Below are 23,288 nucleotides of genomic sequence, written 5' to 3'. Positions count from 1 at the left end.
AAAGGATGATCTTGAGGCCTTCATAGGCAAATGGAGATAACTTGAAGCTATTCTCATTAGTGAAATAAATAAGAATCATATTTATAAATATCACATTGTGTCTTTAGTGTAAAAAGTAGTAAGAACTGTAGGAGTAATAAAACCCAAAATGCATAATTGCTATTGTAAAAAAAAAGAGGAAAAGAAAGTGCTCTAAAGGATATAACTACATGTATATTTAAATGTATAAGATAGATAACCATATTACTAAGTTTTTGTTGGATCATTGAACAGAACTGTTTGCAGTCTCACTGTTTGTCCACTTTGTATGCTTTAATATTGTAACTTGAAAAACTATTTCTAAGAGGACAATATATAATTTATCAATAGTGATTTCTTACTGTTTATTGTTTTTGAAATTCTGTATTATTTCTACCTTTTTTCTGTGTTCCTTTTTTTCTTTAAATAAATTTTTTTTAAATGTGAAAGCCAAAAAGATGCCTTATTTCGCTTTACAAAACTCCTAAGTATTAAAATGCTACTTACTTTTTAAAATGCTTAATGTATAATATGCAAATAAAAATAAACTCTAAAACAAATCTAGTCAATTTACAACTATAAGTAGACTGGAGGATTTAAGAAAAATAAGAGTTTAAGAACCAGAGAATATGTGGTGAACAGAGTTAAGCAATAATAACAATGCCCAGTCATTCTGTTTGGTAAGTACAGATTTCAGTACAGGGCTGGGATATCCTAACTAGTGAGTTATCATTTGTATGAATCTTCCAATCACTGTTATTAGTCTGACCAAATCAGTATTAACAAAGAACCATTAATAAATAAAATGTATAGAATTCATATAAACGGCAAAACACTATTATTTATATATTAGAAATGACTACGATTTCTCCCATAAAGGAATAATTAAATACATTTAAGAAAACATTTATATTTAAGAATATACTTTTTCTTTTCTTCCTAATCCCCACTAAAATTCACTCCAAGACATGTTGAGTGCTTTTCTTGCATTAAACTGAGTCCTGAGGGAAGGAGAAAAAGAGAGAAGGACGGAGAGAGGAAGGGACATTCTCAGGGGAGAGAACAGCCTGAAAAAAGGCATAGGAAATCTCCTGGCTATCTGGGAACATTCAAGCAAGTCTGCTGGTGTGACTTCATCATTCAGGAAGGAGACAGCAAAGAGACAGGAGCGCTGAAGGGCTCCATGAAGGAGCCTGTGCCCTTGGTGGGAGGCCCTTACCGTCTGCACCTTACCATGCACAGGAGGCTGAGAAACTCGCCTGAGAGAATTTATCTGGGGATAGGACAAAAGGGATCTAGCTTAAAAGCAGGAGGTGAGTTCAGGAAGAAAGAGCTAGCAGATGAGGGACACAAGGAAAGATTGCTGAATAACAACAGAGGCTGTAAAAGACAATACAGTGAATCAGTAAACACTCATTCCTTAACCAGACAAGTTTATTCCAGCTAGGAGACAGAGCAAAGAAGGTGCTTAGACAGGGATCCAATATGGCAGCAAGGCTGGGAAGAAATGTATTTTCCTTATGGCTTAATTTTAGTGTGAAAGGAAACCACTGGAAAACATTCTTTCACTGAATATACTTCTGAGAGGATAAGCACATAAGCATTTCTGTCTCCTACACTTCAGAAACAAAAAAGCACAAGAATCAGACATAGACTACCTTCTTCACTAAATCCCTTTTTTAGATGCTTTTTAGATGACTTCCTAACAGGGTAATAGGTGTAACCTGATTTGCACAGGTTTTCAGTTACTGTCTAGCACTGACAATGGAAAATGTATCTTTTTTTGCCTTAGTGAAAATGAAAACCATTTGATGTCATATTATTCCATTTGTTTTGTAACAGTTAATGAGTTATTGGCAAGGTTTATATGTCTATCCTTCTATATGGTTAGAAACTTTGAAAAGATAAATTTATAAAGATTCATTTTTATCATGCATATGAACAATCATTTTATAATTAGTAAAGGTCTAGTATGCTCTTGATAATTTAATTATGAAAGCAATACCTTCTCAACAATTTTCTGTCTAATGCCTGAAAGACTGTAGTAAGATTCTTCACATACTTTAGTGACTTCCAGTTTCATAAATACATGGCTTATGTTAATACAGACTTTTGTTGTTATAACCACCAGTTGTTTACAACAATTGACAATGTGTGGTTGTTATTCCCTTCAATCATTACCAGTGTATAATATGTATCAAGAATGTCAAAATATATGTATCAAGAGATGTCAATAGCTGACTTCCTTTTCAAACAAAAAGAGAACACAAAAAAAGAGGTTTTAGTCCCTAAAACCAATTTTTAAAAATTTTACACTAAGATAGGAACACTTGAAGAAATTATGTAACAATCAAAAACTCACACCTTTGAAACTGACTCCCCCAATACAATTATTTGCAGTCAAGAAAAATACAAAGACCACCTTAAAATAATTACATCATTGGCTAAACTGAAGCACAGACAAAAATGAAATTGAGGTGCCATTCTCTTATCAAATTTTTAACAATCACAAACATGTCTTAGACTTAAGATATTTTTAAAATATTGGAACCAGAATATACTACCCTTACCTTAGCACAGTGGAAATAATATAAATGAGAAAAATTCATAGCAAAATGATCATGCATATTTTAAAGACCTTCCAGCCCTAAAAGTATATGCAAAATACACAGGAAAGCTGTTTACCATGTACGACAAATTTCTTACCTCTGCCTACGGCATGCACAACAGAAGGGCCAAAACCTCGGATCTGAAAGCCAAGCCCATCAGCTGAGTCGGGGATTTTCACTGTCCTAAAATCAATCCAAAAACACGGCAAGATTAATTGCAAATGCCACAAATGACAGTCATCTATATCTTTGCTTGTTCAATCAACAAAGACTACTAGTGAATGACACTAGGTCAAGAAGCCCTTGGAGACAAACACGGTCTTTACCTTTACCAAGCACATAGCAGGCACAACACAGCTTCTCTACTGAACACAGTTATTGCCGAGTATACTCTAAAAAAGAAACTGGCTCTGAGGTAGACAAACTTAGTTCTGAATCCTCAGTAAGACAGTTTGAACTCAGATAACCTGGATAAGCTCCTTCACATCTCTGACACAGAAACTGTCCACAGAATGACAATGCTTTTAAACTCATTTTTCAGGGTACCAGTGGGAATGAAGCGAGACACTCTTAGTAAATTACCCTGCATGAGCTATGAGCTAAGTAGCTACTTTATGAAATGGAAGCATCTCTCATATATTGTTAAAAAATGAGTTATCGTACAAAAAATTTTATAAACATTAAAATGAAATAAACCCAAAGTTAATGCATTTCTCCCTGTTAAGGAACTTTTATCCCAAAGCACCGCCAGTTATAAAAAACAGTTGTCAAACACTATATCAAAATAATTCAAGAATGTGATTAACTTCAGTATTTACATAGTGAGATTCTAAAGAGTATCACATCAGAGTAAACCTGAGTAAGAACAGGAATATTTGTGATGCACTCACATGGCAAAGAATGTGAGGATGTTTAATCTGTCACTAACAAATGAGATACTCTGAAGAAGGAAGCCAGAAATCAGAAAGCAACAATAACAAATAGAAAACACTAGATATGATGGGACATCTTGACAATAAAATGGAGTATAGTAAATTTCAGTAGAGACCAAAACCAAGTAAATATAACATAATAAATTTTGAAGGACAGCACTTGATGCCCCAGAAACAAAATTGAATTAATTATGAACTAAATGCTGGTAGGTCTTCAAGAGGAAGTCTGAGGGAATCTGAAGTTAGGCCTCACTGTGGGGGGCAATCTCAGCAGGAGTATGAGAAAGGAAGTGACAAGCCTAAGGCCCAAAGGCAGAGGCTGGTAGTGCCAGTCAAATACAACCTGGGAATACACTGTGTGATCAAAATGCAAATTGTGTGCCCTAGGGAGATGTGAAAGCATTAGTATACATCAGGTTATACACTAGGAAGCAACCTGCATATTTATGAGACAGAGGTCAGATAATCAATACATGCTCTATCCTTAATTACTTTTTAGTATATAGCGATGTATCCATTTCCTTTGACTACCACACAGTTATTAATGTCTGTCAAGATACACAGTTAATTTTCATTTCACCTAAAATGAAAGAAAACTAAGAGAAAAGAAGATAAATATTCTGGTAAGCATGAAACAGAAATACTTTTTTATATTACAGATGAGAGTTAGCTTTTGCTGAAATAACTTAAAGCTTTCAAGTTTGGTGAATTATTGTTGCTTTCAGGCTATGAATAATTCATTGTGGCCTTTCAACCCTTTCTCAGTAAGTTCTTTCTATTTTACTAATAGTACTGTGTGCAGGTGACCTTCCTCTAATATTCAAGAAGATTGCTATACTTTTATCCACAAAAATTATTAAAAACACCATGAGATCCATTTGTGGGAAAATGTGGGGTTTTCCCTAATAAGATGATTCCTGGAGAAAATGCCTGCCTGCTGGGAATACTATACTGCCTATTAACCGAAGAATTAAATTGACAGAAGGGGAATATTCTTCCTGTAGAAAATAAGTATGCAAAAGTATCTGCTAAAAAGCTTTTGGAAAAATTTCTTGATGTTATTAAGTGTAAAATACACAATAAAATTCTGTTACATTTATTTTTTGTATTTTCCCTTCCAAGAATAATACTATTTAAATTCAAGAAGACATTTAAGAAAATATGAGGACCCAAGCAAAACTTTCCATGCAATTCTTCCTAGGATATAATGACCCCAGGCCTGAAGTGCTGATCTCACCTCCCAAGATTGCCTTAGGAATCACAAATAAGAGACTATTACTGAGATTTAGGACAAAGAAATTGATTGGAGAGAATAATTATCTTCTCATCTCTATCCAAAAACCTTTTATTTGTGCTTTATATGAATGAGAAATATTCTGTTAAACTATCACATATGATCTGTTTGTGCCAAGACACAGACAGCCCACAGAGTTAATCTACTTTATCTGTCCTACGATGTTAGCAGATTTACACAGGAGAGAACTCTATGCTGTCACCTTTTATGATCAAGGTAATATATGCAAAAATGAAAAAGAGAATGAAAAGAAATTACAGAAATTGGGAATGCTTTCTCAGAAAGGGACACATTAAACTCTGAGAATATAATAAATATAAGTGTTTTGAATATGTCAAAGCTGTCAACAAATCTAACTTTTATGTCTGAAACTTGTAATGAAAACTATCAACTTATGTAATTTGAGTGTTATCTTTCAAACAGAAATGTTAAATTTAGTATTGAAAATATCTTCAGTGTACTTATCTAAATGTGAACAGATTAAATATTAATGATAATATTGCCAGCAGGACACAATATTATGATTTTGAACATTTTTGCTTGCCATAGCTGTATGTTGAGTTTTTACTGGTATTTAGTTGGGAAGTTAGGGATGCTGACAAACATCAGAGAAAGAGAGACAGACAGAGAGATATAGAAAGAGAGAGACAGAGACAGAGATAGAGATGGAGGAGAGGAGAGACAATCTGGAATAGTGGTCACAGAAAATTACATATACTAAGATAAGAGGAAAAAGTATGTAGTACAATATTTTAAACAATGTTTAACAAAACATAAATAGGCCAGATATAACTCATGATAGAGGAAGGATGTACAAGCAAAGTTATAAATTTCCAAGAAAAATCTAAGTAAAAGTTTCTAAATCTGTGGAATATACTTTTCATGTGATAAAGCAATGGAATAAAATAAAACAAGACAACAAGAGCACTGTGTACAATGTCACTAGATTACCTATTCCCTGATGAACACTTCACTAAGTTCTTTACACACCTAGCCTTGTCTAGTGTCTTGCCAGCTCCATGAAAGAGGCATCTTACACCCATCTTAGAGGTGAGGACATGGAAGTGCCTCACTTAGCTGGCAACTGGAGGGAGAGGGCTTTGACTCTCAACTTCCAGGCACTGCAACTGAGGAAGGGTCAGAAGACACAGATACCAACTCTGCTCACCAGCATTACTTCTAGGTTTGAGTATTTTCTCCTGTCTTTATTTTTGAAGTTGTCGGCCTCAGTCTCCTAACTGTTGGAATGCCCACATCAATGTGCTGGTAGTTCCAAGGTAAATCGGGGAATTGGGAGCGCCTTTTTACTTACTAACATTTGCTGTGGAATATGACTCTCTTAGTCCTTTCCAGACTGTCCTCTTCCCCTTTATCTGTCCTCAGAGTGCCAGGAGATAGGCAGCCAGGAAACCCTTATCCCAGATAAGGTTAGTCACAGGCAGAAAAATGGGTCAGAATTAGGTTTAGTGGAAAGACAATGTTGGGGGTGGGTTTTTGCTGCCCTCTGGCCCAGTCTTCCTACATTAGTAATTAATCAATGAGTCATACGCAATCTCTCGGGCCACTCAGTAAATTACTGGTAGGAACTAAAGCACCCATTCAACCTACAACTTAACTTTGTTGGGAAGAGACCTACTAGGGAGGGCACAGTTCATAGGATGCACTTTAACTCAAGGTGAAGTCATTCACCTTGAATATGCATGTCTACACAGCTTTTTCCACATGCAAGTACATTATTATGTACAATTAGAAGTACATTTTATACATTTATACATATTTGTAATATTTCATAAGTAGTTAATTTTTTGTTACAAAAGATACAGGTAAATGTCAAGCAGTAATTTTGATGTAATGTTAGTACCTTAAGACATTCCATTATAAACTTACTTAATATGTGCCCTCTAAATTAACTGGTGAAACAACCCATGCCAAATCTGATAAGGGAATACAAGAGCAGTGATGAAGATGATTTGCTGAAAAATGGCCACTTTGAGGTACAAGTATAACCATAACATGTTTCCAACTAAAAAACCAAACAGAACATATGGAGAGCACAGGCTCAATGTGTATGTATACAGTTGTGATTATGTGCGATAAGAAAGAAATGAACTAACACTGAGTTTCTAAAATATAACCACTAGTTATAGATGATAAGATTATAATAACAATGCATTCTTTTGTACATTTCGAATATTCTATAGTGAAGACAAAAACTTTTCTAATCACAGGTAGACACATTATAGAGAGATTGAAAAAAGTTGTAAAGGCATGATCATGTCATCAAGGACACACAAGTAAGAAGTGTTTTTCAGGTTTAATGCCAACTATAAATTCTTTCCAATAGTATCGGAAATTCTTATAGCTCAGTGTGTAGTTCTTTATTCTGAAGTTTCTACTAATTTTCTCACTCATGGTCAAACCCAACACAGAATAGGAATATTTGGGCACCAAAGAAAGCCATTACTTCTACTGAAATAATGGGATTCAAGCAGCAAACACGTTATCACTATAACAATGGAGTTTCTGCTATCATCTAAATACCAGTATTTTTGATGCCAGTGCAGTTTCAATGTTTCTTAACTTTCTTATTTCATTAATCCATGTGTATTTTTTTTAAATCCCATAAAAGGCATACAACTTACTCCCTTGGTTTTGTGCTCACAAGAACTCTTAGAGGCTTTCTGCTGTTTAAACATGATTTTAGGAAGCAATCCACTTCATTGAAAGGTCTCATAAAAACTAAGTCACCATTAATGGCAAAAATCTTTTTCCCAACTTCCATGCCAGCCATCTAAGAAAGAAATGGAAAAATTATTCAAATGATAATTTAATAAAGAATCTAAGTTTTTCACAAAATTAGAATCTCAAAAGGTTTAGAGCTTATAGATTTTTTTTCTTTTTTTGACATTTCAAACATAACTGCCACGATTTTATATAAATCCACACAACAGAACTATGAAAGAAATAATGCAGTTCTTATTTTCTTTGGCCTAGGTTCAGATTTGATTACACGGCTTTAATGAAATTCCCCCTTTCTCTTTGACTAGACATTGTATTCTTCCTTTAATTTTTTTCTGTTGTGCCTTTTAATCCCCGCATATACATGAGATGTAATCAAAATATTCAGTGAACATTTACATTTTAAAATATTTATTACAGTAAAAGATGCACTGCCTTTAATCCTCTTCAAAATACTCCCCTTCATTTCAAAGTTACTCCACTTTCTTGGCACTTTCTGAAGCAGTTCTGTTTCATGAGTGACTTTAATTGCACCATCACGGCAGCCTCAATGTCCTGAGTCACTTCAAAATATTCATTTTTCATCGTCATTTTGACTCTGAGAAAGAGCCAGAAGTCATATGGTGCCAGATCCATCCAGTGAATGACCTAACACAAGCCTGCCTTTTTTTTAACAAGCATGCCTTCCTATTGGCTGTCACTCGGCAGAGGCATTCACCTTTTTTTTATCACACCTCATAAAGATACTCATGAATATTTTCCTCCTTGGTTAACAGAAAGTGAATGCAGGGCCTCTCTACTCCTTTGTTTTGAGACAGGGTCTAGCTAGGTTACTAACCTGCCTAGGCTCCTAGACTTCAGCGACTGCAGGTGTGCACCACCATGCCCAACTCTGGACTCTTTTTTTCTAAGTACTGAGGATCCAACCAAGGAGCACTCTACACTGAGCTACAAACCCAGCTCTTTTTATTTTTTTTATTTTGAGACAAGGTCTCACTAAGGTGTCTTATAGGACTCACATCTGTGATTCTCCTGCTGCAGTCTCCCTTAGTGCTAGGATTACAGGCATGCACCACTGCATCCAGCTCAGACATTTTTTAACCAGCCTTATTTCCTACAAACTCTCTGCTCTTTTGGCTGCTAGCTAAATGATGAACACTGGTAGGAGACACTTTATCAGTCTCATAGCAGCCTAAAGAGGTGCTCTAAGAGGATCTTCTGAAAATTTCTGGAAGAAACATCTCCTTCTTATAGAAAATTACTACCTATGTATGGTCATTTATTGACCAGGTCCAACAACAGAATATGAGTCAAGCAGAATTATTTTGTTTGAATTGAGTGTACTTTTAAAGCTTTGTCTTGCATAAATGTGTGTCTTAGTAAAAGACAGAAACCTTGGGCATTAATAGGAGGATGAGTGACAATTTACCATGAACTCTAAATAGATTCAAACTTCTCCCATTTTTTATTAAAGATCTGAATACCAAGCTGTGTGGCTGAGAGTAACCTATTCTGCAAGTCAGAAAGCAAGACAATGATATTTTAGACCTGTTATACTTGGCTACAACACTGAAAAATAGTCTCTACTAGATTAGAGAATTTTGTGTATTTTGCTTGTTGCTGTGTTCTGAGAACCTAGAACGCTGCTTGGTATAAAATAGCTATTAAATGAAGATTTTGAATAAATGAGTGAATGATCAGGAGATATTTCTGTTTAAAAGTCCAGTGAAGTGAGACTATGTCAATCAGCAATAATCCAATGAGAATATAAATCAAAGTATGTGCTTTACTAATGGAAGTTACAGTCACAGGAAAGACAAAGGCACTAGGAAAATAGAAGACAAGAGACCTTGACTGAACAGAAGAGCCATATGACATACACAGCACAGCCGGTCACATCCCCAGCACCCCCACAGGGTTCCAGTTGGGATCTGTGCCCAAGGAATCAAAGGAACAAAGACTGAGCTACTTAGATTCCCAACAGGTCAAAAGGTTCACAGCTGTAGAGCTCTGACTGCCACCTTCTCCTCACTTACCCCTGATCTCCCAACAAAGCAGTAGTTGCCACAAACTGCAGAGTAAAATTATCCAGAGGAACTGTCTTAAATAAAGATATTCAGTGGCTGACTTCAGATTTTTTTTATAACTTTTATATTTGTATATCATGACAACAAATTTGAGTAAAAACTAATTTGCATTACCTCAGCATTAGACCCCCTTTCTACCAACTTTATTATTGGGACTTTATTTTTGTCTTCTAGTCCAAAGCCATAGCTGCCTTCATTAGATTTAATCTGAAAAGAAAAACATTAACATTACTGACAAACCAACTACAGAAAACTTACAAATAGAATGAAGTATATTCATCACCATCAAATACACAGTCTCCTGTTCATTTCTAATTAAGAAGAAAACTTCTATAATAAATTAACAAACTTACCAGGAGAGATTTAGCTATAACATTTTCCACAACTTTTAAATCATGTTTCATGAGTCGATGCTTCATATTTGACCCTTCCATTTCCTCATCCGCAAAAAAACGGAAAAGTAGGGGTTCATCTTTGAATTCACTTTTTTCAAGGACTACAAAAACAAAGAGATTCAACTGGTTTCAGTTGAATTGAAAATCAAACTCATTTTTCCATGCCAATAGATATAAACAGCTGGCCATAATCTTGACTTTGTACTCTTGGGATACATCAGTCACAACTTCTATCAGTTTCTTTAAGGGCAAGACAGTAATTCCTTTAAAAGATTGTTACTTAAAGGATTGTGCAAATTTATTTGTTTATTTTGGTATCGAGGATCAAACCCATTACCTTGCGCTTGGCAGGCAGGCGCCTGTGGCACTGAGCTAAATCCCTAGCCCTATTTTGGGGTTTTGAAATAAATAATATTCTCTAGTGATAACTATTCTGTTCTTAAGCAATTCTCCCTTTGTCCAGATTAAAATCCAAATTTAAGTAAATAATTACGATATATTCTAAAGTGCATGCAATCCTAACATAAAACCCTATCATGTTTTCAACTTGCAGTGAAAATTTTAGCCTCATTTTTAATACCTACACAATTATAGGAAAATTAAAATAGGTTAAATGTAATCCTTCTAGAATATGTGAACAATTCCCATTGGGATCACTTTGGCTCTAATATCAAACCAGAGACGTCCTCTGGGTGAAACGTGACCTTCAGTTTCCGCGAACTCCTACTTCTTTTCTGCTTAAACACAATATTCTTAAACAATGTTATCTAGTATTTTTCTTCAAATTCCTTAAGATTCCTGACATGCACTGATGACCAAAGGCTTATGCGTTATTTGTCTGGTGCACACTAAGGTTAAATACCAATAGGAAGAATTTATGTTGAGTGAGATCTTGGCAGCTGTCAAAATGCTTTACAAGGGGAATCTTCTCCATTTCTAATTCCCACGTCCTCAGAACCTTAATGAGCACTTGTTGGGATATGTTGACTCATGCAGCCAAGAGCTACAAGGAAAGCAGTGATTCCAGGGCAGAGAAGAAGGAGTCAGGTCTGGGACTGATTTTTGGGTGAGGAAATTATCTAAACTTTAGTTTCTCATCTATAAAATGAAGGTAAAAAAAACCTTCATAAAGCTGCATTAAACAAAAATGAGGTATGACATGTAAATAACTTGAATATAGTAACTAATAAAAATAGCTATTTTATTACATTTTATTACATTTACAGAATTCCCACAAGATAGATGGTCCAGACCAGATAGATGGTCGGGCTGGCAACATGAGTTACCCAATAAAACTATCAATCTCAAAGGAAAAGGAAACATAAGCCATGACTGACAAGTCTAAAAAAATGAGAATACGCTTTGGTTTGAGCTGTCTTACATAAAAGATCTAAGCAGTTTCCTAAGCTCACAAGATGTTTGTGCTACAGCTGTTTTTCTCCTCCAAATAATCCATCAAAAGGGCAGGAGAGGACATCGATGAAGCCAGGCAGGAACTAATGGGTTGCACTTTTACCAATAGACTTTGCAGAAATAATTTTTACTGTTACTCAATTTTTCATAATAAACACTTAGATAAAATTATTATTCATTGATGCTATATGTTAGAGAGAAAAATAACTGAAGCTTTTGAGGGTTTTTAGCTTGAATTAGTTTTAAGATCCTAAAATGCTTCTGTTTCTTCCATTCAATAGCTCGGTCTTCAGGGCTGGGTATTTTCTTATCACACAGCAGCCTAGACAGAGTGAGATGGTATGAAATTCCCCAAGAAATATACATAACAGCCAAAGATGCTTTCAAACTACTGTAGCTTTTGCTCTCCTATCTTTCAAAATAAAGATATCTTCTGAAAGTAACTGACAATTGGATACTAGGACCATCTAACAGTTGCAAAAAGAACGGTTTTAGCTTATGGACTATGAATAGAAAGGAAAAACCACATCTTGTTACTTTCATAAATCCAAGAATTGTACTGCAAAAACAAAACAAAACAAATGGAAAACTCTTGCTTGATGACTTATTCAAAGTCATCAAATAAAAGAAAGAAATGATTTCCATTGGCTAAAAAAATATTTCTCCAGTCTATAGTTCGATTTTCTAAGATAAAACATTTCCCTAAAAAAACAGAATTGAGCCACATACATTCTCATTTAATCATTCTACCACATACTGTCATTCTGCAAACCATGAATGCAATCTCAAATCAATTCAAAGAGGTACATGAACTTTTACAAAACAAAACTTTAGTTCAAGGTGTTTCTCTTCTGAAATCAGCATAAAAGAGACAGGTTGAGCAATGGGTAAATAATAAAGCTGCAATAAAATCAATAGCAGGTAATTAATAAGGTCCAATGACAAGACCTACACAGGCTTGCTGGCTCCTCTGGACTTCCCAGGAGAACCAAGACATTAGCAAATCCTAAGAAGAACCAGAACAATGAAACGCATCAATCCCTACCATGGTGCATAAATCCACTGTCACACAGCCCCATGCCAAATATCATTGCCTCTTCTCTGGTGCGGCAATCCCCCTGTTAACCAGAAAAGCACCACGTCAGTTTACCGCAGACAGAAGGCTGCTGCACCTTGAATTTTTTTTTTTTTTTTTTTTTTTTACATCTTAAAGAAATCATGTATTATTTATATAATACTCCAAGGAGAATTTATTATGGTTTACTAAATCAACATAATGTTGAAGAAATATATTGTGATTCTAGTATCCATATCACACAATAACATAGTCTCATAGTCTCGGTGTGTTTGGGGTTTTTTTTGATGTTTGTTTTTTGGTACTGAGGATTGAACTTAGGACCTTAACACCAAGCTATATGCCAGATGCTTTCAGTTTGTTTGTTTTTTGAGATAGGGTCTCAGTGAGTCACTAAGTTGCACAGTCTGAGCTTGAACTTGTGATCCTTCGGTCTCAGCCTCCCAGAGTGCCAGACAACTGGCGTGCATCACTGCCTCTGCTCACTGCATCTTTAATATATTTGACTTTATCAACACTATATTTAAACAAAAGCCATATTCTTATATACCAGCATCAACTGTTACATAAGACAGGAAGCTTCTAATTCATGAAATGAATTACATTCACTAAGGAAAACATCCATTTAGTATGAAAATATCACCTGAAAAATAATATTTCTTGAGAAAAACATTTTATTAAATATGAAAATGTACAACTAAAAATACTTTTTGGTATTTCTGAAATAGAGTCTCACTCCAGAGTTCAGGCTGGCCTTGAAGTCACATTGTAGCCTAGGCTGGCCTTGAACTCAGCAATCCTTCTTCAACCTCCCAAGTGCTGGGATTATAGGCCTGGGCCACCATGCCCAGTTGCAAAAATATACTTGCTATTATAAATTAGCCTTCTTGTCATCTCTTAGGTTTATATTCCAATTATACAACAGGAAAATAGCCTGTAAATTGATCATACAGTGAATTAAGGTAAGTAAAAATCATAGTGTCTGATCTTGGCCACTTAATCCTCCTCTCCACTAACTGTTCTTGTCCTGAGAGGTCCCTAGAGCAACCTATTAATCTACAGTGACTTGTAAAACCTTAGCATTAAATTATTTGGCTGAACAGCAAAATGCACGAAGCAGCAAATGCAAGCTTCTCTTTCATTATCTTGTTTAAAAAAAATAAGCAGACTGTGCAACTGAATCTAACACAATAGCTCAAAGCAGCTCTTCTGAAAGGTTTTCATCTAGAAAACACCAACTTTATTCCCTAGTCCTATTTTTTAATATTTAGATATACTCTACTGTCATTGCTCTAAACCATTTTTAATTCCTTGTCTAAATTACCATATTTTTCCTGTACTCTCCCTAGTATATGAATTATAGAATCAAAGTTTTTAACATAGAAATTCCATCTTCAAAAACTTTAAAAAGATCTTATATTTAAAGTAGTCACAGTATCTCAAAATATTCTGTTGGTCTTGCAAGACCATCCTTATCCTTTTTTATCCTCCCTCTCTATCTTTATTTTCTAACCTTAAAACTTAACACCTTTTGCTCTAGTCAACAGTCACCACTTGCTTGAACAATGCCATTGTCACCATGGTCACTCAGGTAATTTTCATTCGTACAATGCTGGTCTCTTTAACCCGCCATGTATCTAAATTCTACCTATCTGTCTACAAACCATCAAGATAAATTCCAGTTCACACTGTGAAAACCACAACCCTAATAACTCCCCAAACCCTTATAAACTGCAACTTCAGACTAGGCATCATACCCTCTTCAAATATCCAGCAGTATTTTATTTTGATGTATTCATTCAAAAATATTTCTATTTTCTACACATTGTGCTAAGTGCTACAGATCAAACATTGGAACATTAAAACTTAAAAAATTTTCTGATTTCCTATTAATTTGAATCTAGTAAAGGATTTTGGTCACATAAAACATGGTACATAGTATCATTAATATTTTACTCAATACTCCCAACCAGACAAATATAATGAGAGAAGGAAGACCTGAACCTAGGATTGTGAAGCGTGTAAGGCTTCCTGGGGAGACGATGTGTAAGCAGGACTTGGCAGGAAGTATAAAAAACTAGGCCAACTGACCAACAGCCCCTTGAAGACAGAAACCATTCCTGCTTTATGTTTGATTGCTTTGTTTTATTTTAACCATCAAAGCATTTAAACGTTAAGCTTACAGTAAGAGCTTGCTCAGTACTTATTGACATTTGATTGCATTCGTTGAGTGATTAAATGTTACACTCTAAATATTAGCATTATAAAAACATGTAAAAACTATGATTTAAAATATTCTGTTACCTTTGTGTATTTTAAATTCTTATTGGTGCCACCCAGCTTGGATGGGAATTAGAAAAAAAAAAAAAGGTTCAACAAAAATAGGTTTGGTGGAATGAAGCAAGACATCACCAAATTAAAAAGTACAAGTGCTGTATCTACAAATCGCTATTTACACAAATGATATTTACAAGGATAACTGCACTTATCCAAGAAAAAATTAACCCATCGAACACATTATTTTATTATAAATCATTGTAGTAGAAGTAGCACAAGAACAAGTCAAAAATGCATAATGAAGAAAATATATCATTGCATTTTTCAAGGTGCTATCATCTCATATATACTTAGAAAACTACAGGATCCAAACTGTACCCCAAAACAACAATATAGACTATTAGACTGGAACCTGATCTTTATTCTTGTCCTATAAATCTATCAAAATAATTGAGTCAATACTAATTAAAATTGACAATTAAGTTATCATTTGAGATTCTTGGAGGAAAGAAAGCCTCTTTATATTAGATTAAGCCCTTTAAATTTGTTATTTTATCATTCCATTGCCATATCTTCCTCTTCCAAGACAACCCATGCTGTTCTAATTTGAAAGTAAGCAGTAAAAGTTGAGTATGTTTGACACTTAATCTGGATATATTTTATAATTTGACAGCCATAAAGTTTCAGCAATCAATAAAAGATGGCTCGTACAGCTATTCCAGTAAGTAGCCAACAGCTATTAAAACTACAATTGAAGAGAAGTGCATGACTTGCCTAAGTTTGCATAACTAGTTATTAGCAGAGCTGGCAGCTGATACTAGTTAACTGGAAGCTCAGTCAAGTGCAATAACTACCACATACAATTTTTACAGGAATTGCCATAATGGACCAGTAAGAAAACAGGAAGAAAAAGTTTCAACTTAGACTAGATTTTGTGCAACTTTCTCAATTCTTCTACTTGGAAAACAAAAATACTAAAGAAAATTACTGAGTTCCACAGTTAGAATTTAAATGTTTATTCAGCACTAGTTTTTGCTGCAAATAAACTTTTTCGAATTTTCTAACATAATTATGTGATGTACAATACAGTTCTACATTAGCACAATAACTGTCAAACATCAACTCTGGTACTGAATACAGAACTGATTTCAGTGACATGTGATGACCACAGTATTACAAAAGGTTCTTGTATTAGTAAAGCTACTGAGTACATGAATTAGGGTTTTACCTCAAAGTAACTATTGGGTTTCATTTAAATCAGTAACTTCTGAGTGTAAAAATTTAGGTTTCACAAAATACAAAAATAAAAGGTCTTGAAGCATTCTATAAATCAATACTAAAAAACAAAAACTTGAAACTGTATGTTTCAAACCCAGCAGTATTTAAATATTAATAATTAAAATATTTTATGATGAAAAAGCAACAGCTACTGTGTATTTACAACCAAGTACAATGTACATGTTTAAAAACAGGAGTAAAACTGCTTAAGAAACCAATTAAATATCCAAGTGTAATGTCTCACATCTCAACCAAGCAATATCCTATCTCCCAAATAGTATGTTTAGTTAAAGTGAGTATCAGTCTTTAGCTTTTTTTTTAATCAAAGGAATGTAGTAATTCATTTATTAGTTGACCTAGTAGAAGAAAAGTATCTCAGGAAATTTCTATTTGGGTAGCTACTATGATGAACTATATACCTTAATTTGTTTTACTTATAAAGAAATTATATTTTCTCAATACCAGTTGTCAGCATCCATGCTCGAAGGACAGCAACAATAGCAATAATGAAATCCATACTACCCCACTTAAAGTAAATATTAAAGCTCATATTATCAAAGCACAATTGCTTTCTAACACGGACAAAGGCACAGGAAAAATTTTAATTTTGTGAGAACTAATAAACATATTTTGAAACAAAGTAAATGAAATAAATTTAGTATCTGAAAAGAATAACTATTCAGTGACAGTCGAATTACGCTTAATGTTTTTTGGTAAATATCAGTTGTTATTTTACAAATAAGTACATCCCACTTTTTAAAGACAGAATATAAAAAGTTAGTTTTAGGACTGTGAAATTAAGACATTCTAAATTCAATCCTAAATTTATACGAACCCAGGCAAATTACTTCACTCTGTTTCATCCTTAAAATGTTAAAGAGGGAAAGCCTAAATCACATGAACATACTCAAAGTTCAAAGCAGTAGTAAATACAATTAGCAACTTTTCTATTTACCTGTGCAATTAACCAGTCTATCAATTTGTTGGCCATGACCACAGATTTGTAGGTCCTTAAATGGTAATCTTTATCCCTATAAAAGAAAAGGAAATAAAAAATGTTATACATAGGATATGTGAACACAAGAAAATATTTGAATCCCAATTAACAACAGAAAAGTTGACTAACTGCCTGGGTTGTGTGCAAATAGTGTGGTTTGTGACTCATGCACACCTAAAATATATTACCATCAGTTCAAACAAGATGAAGACATGCAACCACACTAAAACAGGACATGTCTTTCAGTTTCCTGTATACAAACAGATACATGAATATTTACTGGAATATTTGGAAATAATTTAAATATAAATATAATATATTATGAAAAAATAATAAAACAGTTTTATCCCCTGAATTGTGGAAGATTGTGCTATAAATCCTCTAAAAATGTGGAGGATAAAGCAATGCCCTATTTCTGCTTCTACATTCTCCAGAAAGGAAGAAGTTGCACTAGAGTATTCACACAGCTGTCACAGGAGTATTCTGCTTCTGTCATGGGAAACTGCAAGCTTGTCATGAAATAGACACCCTGGAAGCTTGTCATTCATTTTGCATGATGAGATCAAGGACATAATGAAACTACATCCCCAGGGGACTGGCTCTCCATGTCAAACTCCCTGTGCATCAGACTTCCCAGAACTGAGAAATCATTCAAAGTACAGTTAGATACCAACAAAGTCTCACAACCAGTTCTGGGCCTAAGGGAAGAAATCTATAATGCATCCATTTTCTAGGCATGGATCAAAAGGGAATGAGAAAATCATGGTCATTTGAAAATGTCAAACTACACAAGATGTAAAATACTTGAAGTGATTAGCAATTAGTAGCAGACATCTCTTGTCTGTTATCCCTTGTCAGTAATGTAACATTAATATTTACATCCTTTTATTCACTTGAATAAAAAATCTTAAAGTATGGTTGAAATTTATGAGATTTCAATAAGTGAATAATCTTAGCCAATAATCAGTGATAGATTTTTTTGTCCTTTAAATCTATTTCCATGTTTCTGATATGTTATCACCCATTTCATATTAGTTTTCATAAGCATCATTAAGAAAGAAGAGGGTAGTCTATTACAGATCATGTGTGCACCTGAGGCTCTTCACACCACATAAGGTTTTTGTTTTTTTTTTTTTTTTCGTATAAGTTGAGGTCACCCCTACTAAAGGCATGACTATCATATATCCCATCTGTTTTACAGGTTTTTTTTCCCTTAATTATTCCCTTGACAACTTGTAAACAATTGCATTTCTAGCCAAAGGACAATTCCTTCTTCTCAGCTCTTTGAGAATCTAACTTTTGGTAAGAAATTCTGTGAGGATAAAACATATTTTCAGAGCACATGTTTACATATAAAAACAATCTACATATATACAGTTGACTTGGAGAGCAAATGTTAACTAAACAGTAAATAAATTACTGTTTTATATTCACTTAGCAGAAAAAATACTCAGTTGCTATTAGTATTATTTTTAAATTGTTACAAAGTATTGCTATTATTTGTATTAAATTATTCAAAATATTTGAAGGTGATCTCTTCTCTAAGAGAATGGGATAACATTATAAATATTCACTTTTTCCACACATTTCTACTTTGGGAAGCCTACTTATAAAATTAGACATTTCAAGAGTAATGGGTAGGATTCTATGTTCTCCTCCAGGACCTGCACACAATGTGTTCATGCAGAGTGACGGTGGATACCAAAATGCTTAGCAACTTCTGAATCTCTGTTACTCTCCCTTCTAAATTCAGCATTTCCTTGGACTTGAAAACCAAAATGAAAAACAGAGACACTGCACACGTCAAACATTTAGCTTTCATAACCAATCCTGAAAAGACTTGTTTCTTCATTTCAGAAATGATAATGTAATTTTGTTCTGACAATATAATTAGCTTACAAATAAGATTCTAAGAATATCTGCTTATCTGAAATAAATTTAACCTTTACCAATTAATGTTAGTGTATCTGTATGTATTACAAAATTATATTCCTAACAATTTTCTCTATTGGTAATCATAATATAAAACTCAAAAATCTTCTTTTGTCTAAAAATATAAATTAAAAATTGATCTTTATTGTTTTAAAAAGTCATTTCTCTTCATAAGAAAAAAAATATACAGAATATAAATCATATTTTTTTTCTTTTTTTTGGGGGGGGGGGTCTTTTTCATTTTTATCAGTACCGAGGATCGAACTCACAACTGCCTGCTTGCAAGGCAGGCACTTATGCCACTGAGCTAAATCCCCAGCCCCTATAAATCATATTTAATAACTAAATTAATCTCTTAATTTTCAATTACAATATATTTTCTCTACATAAATACTCCTAGAAGGAAATACTGCAAAAGTATATATCTAAAAAAACCTAATAAAAGGTTAATACAAGGTTTCTTAATGATAAAGAATGGGAGTAAACAGTATTTTCAAATTTTTCTTGGTCAACTAAACTATTTGACTGAATATGGATTATTTCACTCTCAAGTCCTTAAATGACTGTGAATGAATAACAAAATAATATATTAATTAATATATATACATATAATATTTGAAAGTAAAAGGTTTACTTTCAAAGATAAATCAATTTCTAATATGTAAAACAAATATTTCCATTTGAAATTCCTGGAATTTAGAAACCAGACTCACCTTACTACTGGAGTAAACAGACTATGAAGGCGACAATATAATCTTACACCCTGTAAAATAAAGATGTATCAAAAACAGGTAAAAACACCAAATGTCAACAAAATTTTGAAATAATAAATGAATCTACTTGCAATATCCTGGAGTCATTACATAGTCTTAAATAATTTAAAAGTTACTCAAATGTTATAAAACATTATAGAAATCAAGAATAAAATTCTTTTTTTAAATATTAAATTTTGCAATGAATTTGTCATATACGTATGACAAATAATGAATTTTCTAAATTACTTAAAATATAAAATTTCAAGACATAATGAAAGCAAAAGAACATCTATATAGCAACAACTCTAGGATATGTGTTCATTATGTCAATATACATTTTCTCAAGTGCACATTCACATTTGATATTGTATTTCTATTTTGTATTTTAAATTTTTATTCGATTGGCCAGAGATTTAGCTCAGTGGCATAAGCACCTGCCTGGCAAGCAGGTCGTGAGTTTGATCCCTGAAATAAAATAAATTTTATTCAATTGTGATTGTATGTTGCTATATGTGAAAGTTTTCAGTGAATATAATCTCCTGTTGAGGTAAGAAATAGTTTGATTTCCATTTAGAACTTGTTAAGACAATGATGAAATGATTCAATATTGAAGTTGTTGAAATACCAAAAGAAAAAATGGAAGAGGCTTGCTTGTATATGTAATTTAAGAATTTTCTATACTATGACAATTTTTTTAATCCCACTATACCTATTTATCCTTCTCAAGTATGACAACATGAATTTTGAAGAAATGCTAAGAGAAGCCATTACCTTTGAAATCACATCCTGCATCTCATTTCTTGGGTAAAAGGTACCATCATCATAGCGGAATCTATATAACATTTGCTCTGGCTTAAATTGATGTTTATCAGTAACTAAGAACACAGAAAAAACATATTAAAATATTGACAATCTGAAAAGTGGCAGATAAAACTCAAATAAATGTAGATAGTACATATTTCCAAATATTAGAGCTCTTAATTTTACAAAATGCTTTCATTTTTCTAACACAGTAATGCCAATTCTGCCTTTTCACAGTAAAATTCCTAAGTTTTGTCATTTAACATACTTACAATTTTCTCATGATTTGAGGACTAAATTCAGGTTACCAATATTCACCTCTCATTAAGTACATGTGTAAATATACAAAGTTATGTTTTCAGTTTCTTCAAAATACCATAAAACTGAACAAAATTCCACTTTGTAAAGCAGACAATTCTTTTAGTGAGCCATAGTTTTTTTTCCTTAGCTTTGGAAACAAATTTTAGTATCTAGCAACTCAATCTCACTATGATCAAGTCAAAACCAAACATATACCAATCTTGACCACTTATCTTGTGTTTAGACCTCCGGAATAGATTAAATAATTTCAATATGTAGGAATTCCAAAATTTTAACAGTTCTTAGGCTGAAAAATGCTTTTATAAAATGTCTTTTTTCTCAGTGGAATATAAGAATGATCATGTTTTATTATCATCCCCAGGATAAAACTTTAAAGACAGTTTTAATGGTTTCACTAGTAAAGTCTAACAAACTGCTAAAAACAAAACAAAAAGGAAAAAAAGAAAATTTGATGAAAATCTTCTCAATCCCTCTCCAAAAAAATTGAAAAGAAAGGAGTACTTCTAAACTCATTTTCCCAGATCAGACAAGGGCACTACACGGAAACAAAATGGTAAGCCCATACCCCTGATGATCACACATGTAAAATCCTCGACAAAATCCTATCAAATCAGATTCAACAGGATATATTAAAAAATCACAACCATGATAAGAGTGGGATTTGTCTATGGGATACAAGGATGTTAACACTGACACATCAATAAGTAGGATATACTATATTAACAAAACGAAAGATAAAAATTATACAATGAGCTTACCAGAAGTAAAACAGCATTTGACAAACTGCAACATTCTTTCATAATAAAAGTTCTCGATAAATTCAGCACAAAAGGAATATCCCTCAACACCATATATAAAGACCATATATAACAAGGTCGCAGCTAACACCACCTTCTACACAGGAAGCTAAAAGTTTTAGCTCTAAGATCAAGAATAAGACAAGGATGCCTACTCTCATTACTCTATTAGCTTCTAGGCCGCCACTTTTAGCAGCAAGTTCCTACAATGACATGGGGGAAAGCTGCTGCCCTCTTAAATTACGAGTAATGTCCACTGTCTTTCAGTGGTGGTATTTTGTTTTGGAGAAGTCCCTCCAGAGGAAAACACCAGGAGTCTTTTTACATCACCCAGTTCCTCGGTAAATTTACAATTTTAACATAATACTAAATTGTCGGCCCAAGAGGTATCCTGTTGGCCATTTTTAAAACATCCAAGGTATGAAAGGGTATGCCTCAACTGTAGAATTGTGTATGCTCAAGAATGTGCTGCTGCTACATGTGATGGTAAGCCTTTCCTATACTGATATGCGTACGATTCCCCAATAAAACCCTGTTATGGATTAAAAACTGGTGGTCAACCTAACACCAGCTGAATTAAATCAGCATGGTGCTGAGTGTGGATGTTCCACCTGAGGAAGGTTGTCAGCGTATATAGAGACATGGAGAAGACGAGTGAGGCATGGTTTCTCTAAGTGTTGCTGTTTTGAGCAGTTCTCCTGGATGAGCTCATCATGACTAGTCTTCCCAGAGTGAAGTCAACCACTGTGGAGACCTTGTTGGTAAGAGTGGCTGTGGTTCACTTTGGGGGAGCTTTACTCCTTAAATCGAGCATCACTTTCTGGCTCCGCAGGGGAAGATGTGTACCGTTTAATCTCCAGGAGAAACTCATCACACTGGCTTTCTGGCATGTACTCAACTGTTCTTATGTCAGAGGAGCTTGGGACCTCCATGTCGCCGAGGATGGCTATAGTGCTTTTCAGGACATCCCTGGTCTAATAAGGACATATAAATGACTTCTCAGCTCCAATGTAGAACCCCCAACCTATCAGCACAGCTCCTTCACCCTGTCAGCATACTCTCTGGCTTCCACCGCTGACCTTTGAACCTTCCCAGCGCAGATCCATAAAATAGACTGGTGTGAGTGCTTCTCATGGGCTCTAGACCTCAGCTGGACTCGTGGGAGGCATTGTCATGGGCTCTAGGTTGTCATCTGGATTCATGGAGGACATTGCTGTGGGATCCAGGCCTTTGGCTGAATATTCTGTGTCCTGATTGTAATTGTTCTCACAACTCCTGACTAAACAAGGCCCTTGCCTTCTTTATGGGGCGAGGTCTTGCTTTAAGAATTACCACTAGCATACAACCCATTGCATTTGCTATTATTTCTATTACACATATACTAAAGTATTATCCAGAATAACTAGGTAAGGAAAATAAATAAAAGGCATCTAAACTGAAAAGCATAAAAACTTAATTCTTTTTGCATATGGCATAGTCTATACATAGAAAACCTTAAAAACTATCAGAACTAATAATTGTAATAAACTATTAAAACTTTTCCATAGATGAGCAGAACATAGAAATCA

The 23,288-nt window shown here is 34.0% G+C and overlaps 1 protein-coding gene across 1 annotated transcript in view; it reads right to left on the bottom strand.

Moving 5' to 3' along the window:
- Window positions 1-23,288, bottom strand: part of Prex2 (phosphatidylinositol-3,4,5-trisphosphate dependent Rac exchange factor 2) — a 310,793-nt gene that overhangs the window by 142,605 nt on the left and 144,900 nt on the right. The window contains exons 12-19 of the mRNA XM_063257426.1: window positions 20,573-20,676; window positions 19,760-19,809; window positions 17,073-17,148; window positions 12,533-12,605; window positions 10,033-10,175; window positions 9,794-9,886; window positions 7,496-7,644; window positions 2,725-2,810 (exon numbers count right to left, since the gene is read on the bottom strand). Of these exons, the coding sequence (XP_063113496.1) occupies window positions 2,725-2,810; window positions 7,496-7,644; window positions 9,794-9,886; window positions 10,033-10,175; window positions 12,533-12,605; window positions 17,073-17,148; window positions 19,760-19,809; window positions 20,573-20,676 (774 nt within the window). The remainder of the gene's footprint in view (window positions 1-2,724; window positions 2,811-7,495; window positions 7,645-9,793; window positions 9,887-10,032; window positions 10,176-12,532; window positions 12,606-17,072; window positions 17,149-19,759; window positions 19,810-20,572; window positions 20,677-23,288) is intronic.

Source organism: Cavia porcellus, unplaced genomic scaffold (genome assembly GCF_034190915.1).
Source record: "Cavia porcellus strain 051 isolate PalLab524CR breed Dunkin Hartley unplaced genomic scaffold, mCavPor4.1 scaffold_10, whole genome shotgun sequence".
Classification (NCBI taxonomy): domain Eukaryota; kingdom Metazoa; phylum Chordata; class Mammalia; order Rodentia; family Caviidae; genus Cavia; species Cavia porcellus.
This window is presented reverse-complemented; position numbering and strand designations above follow the sequence as displayed.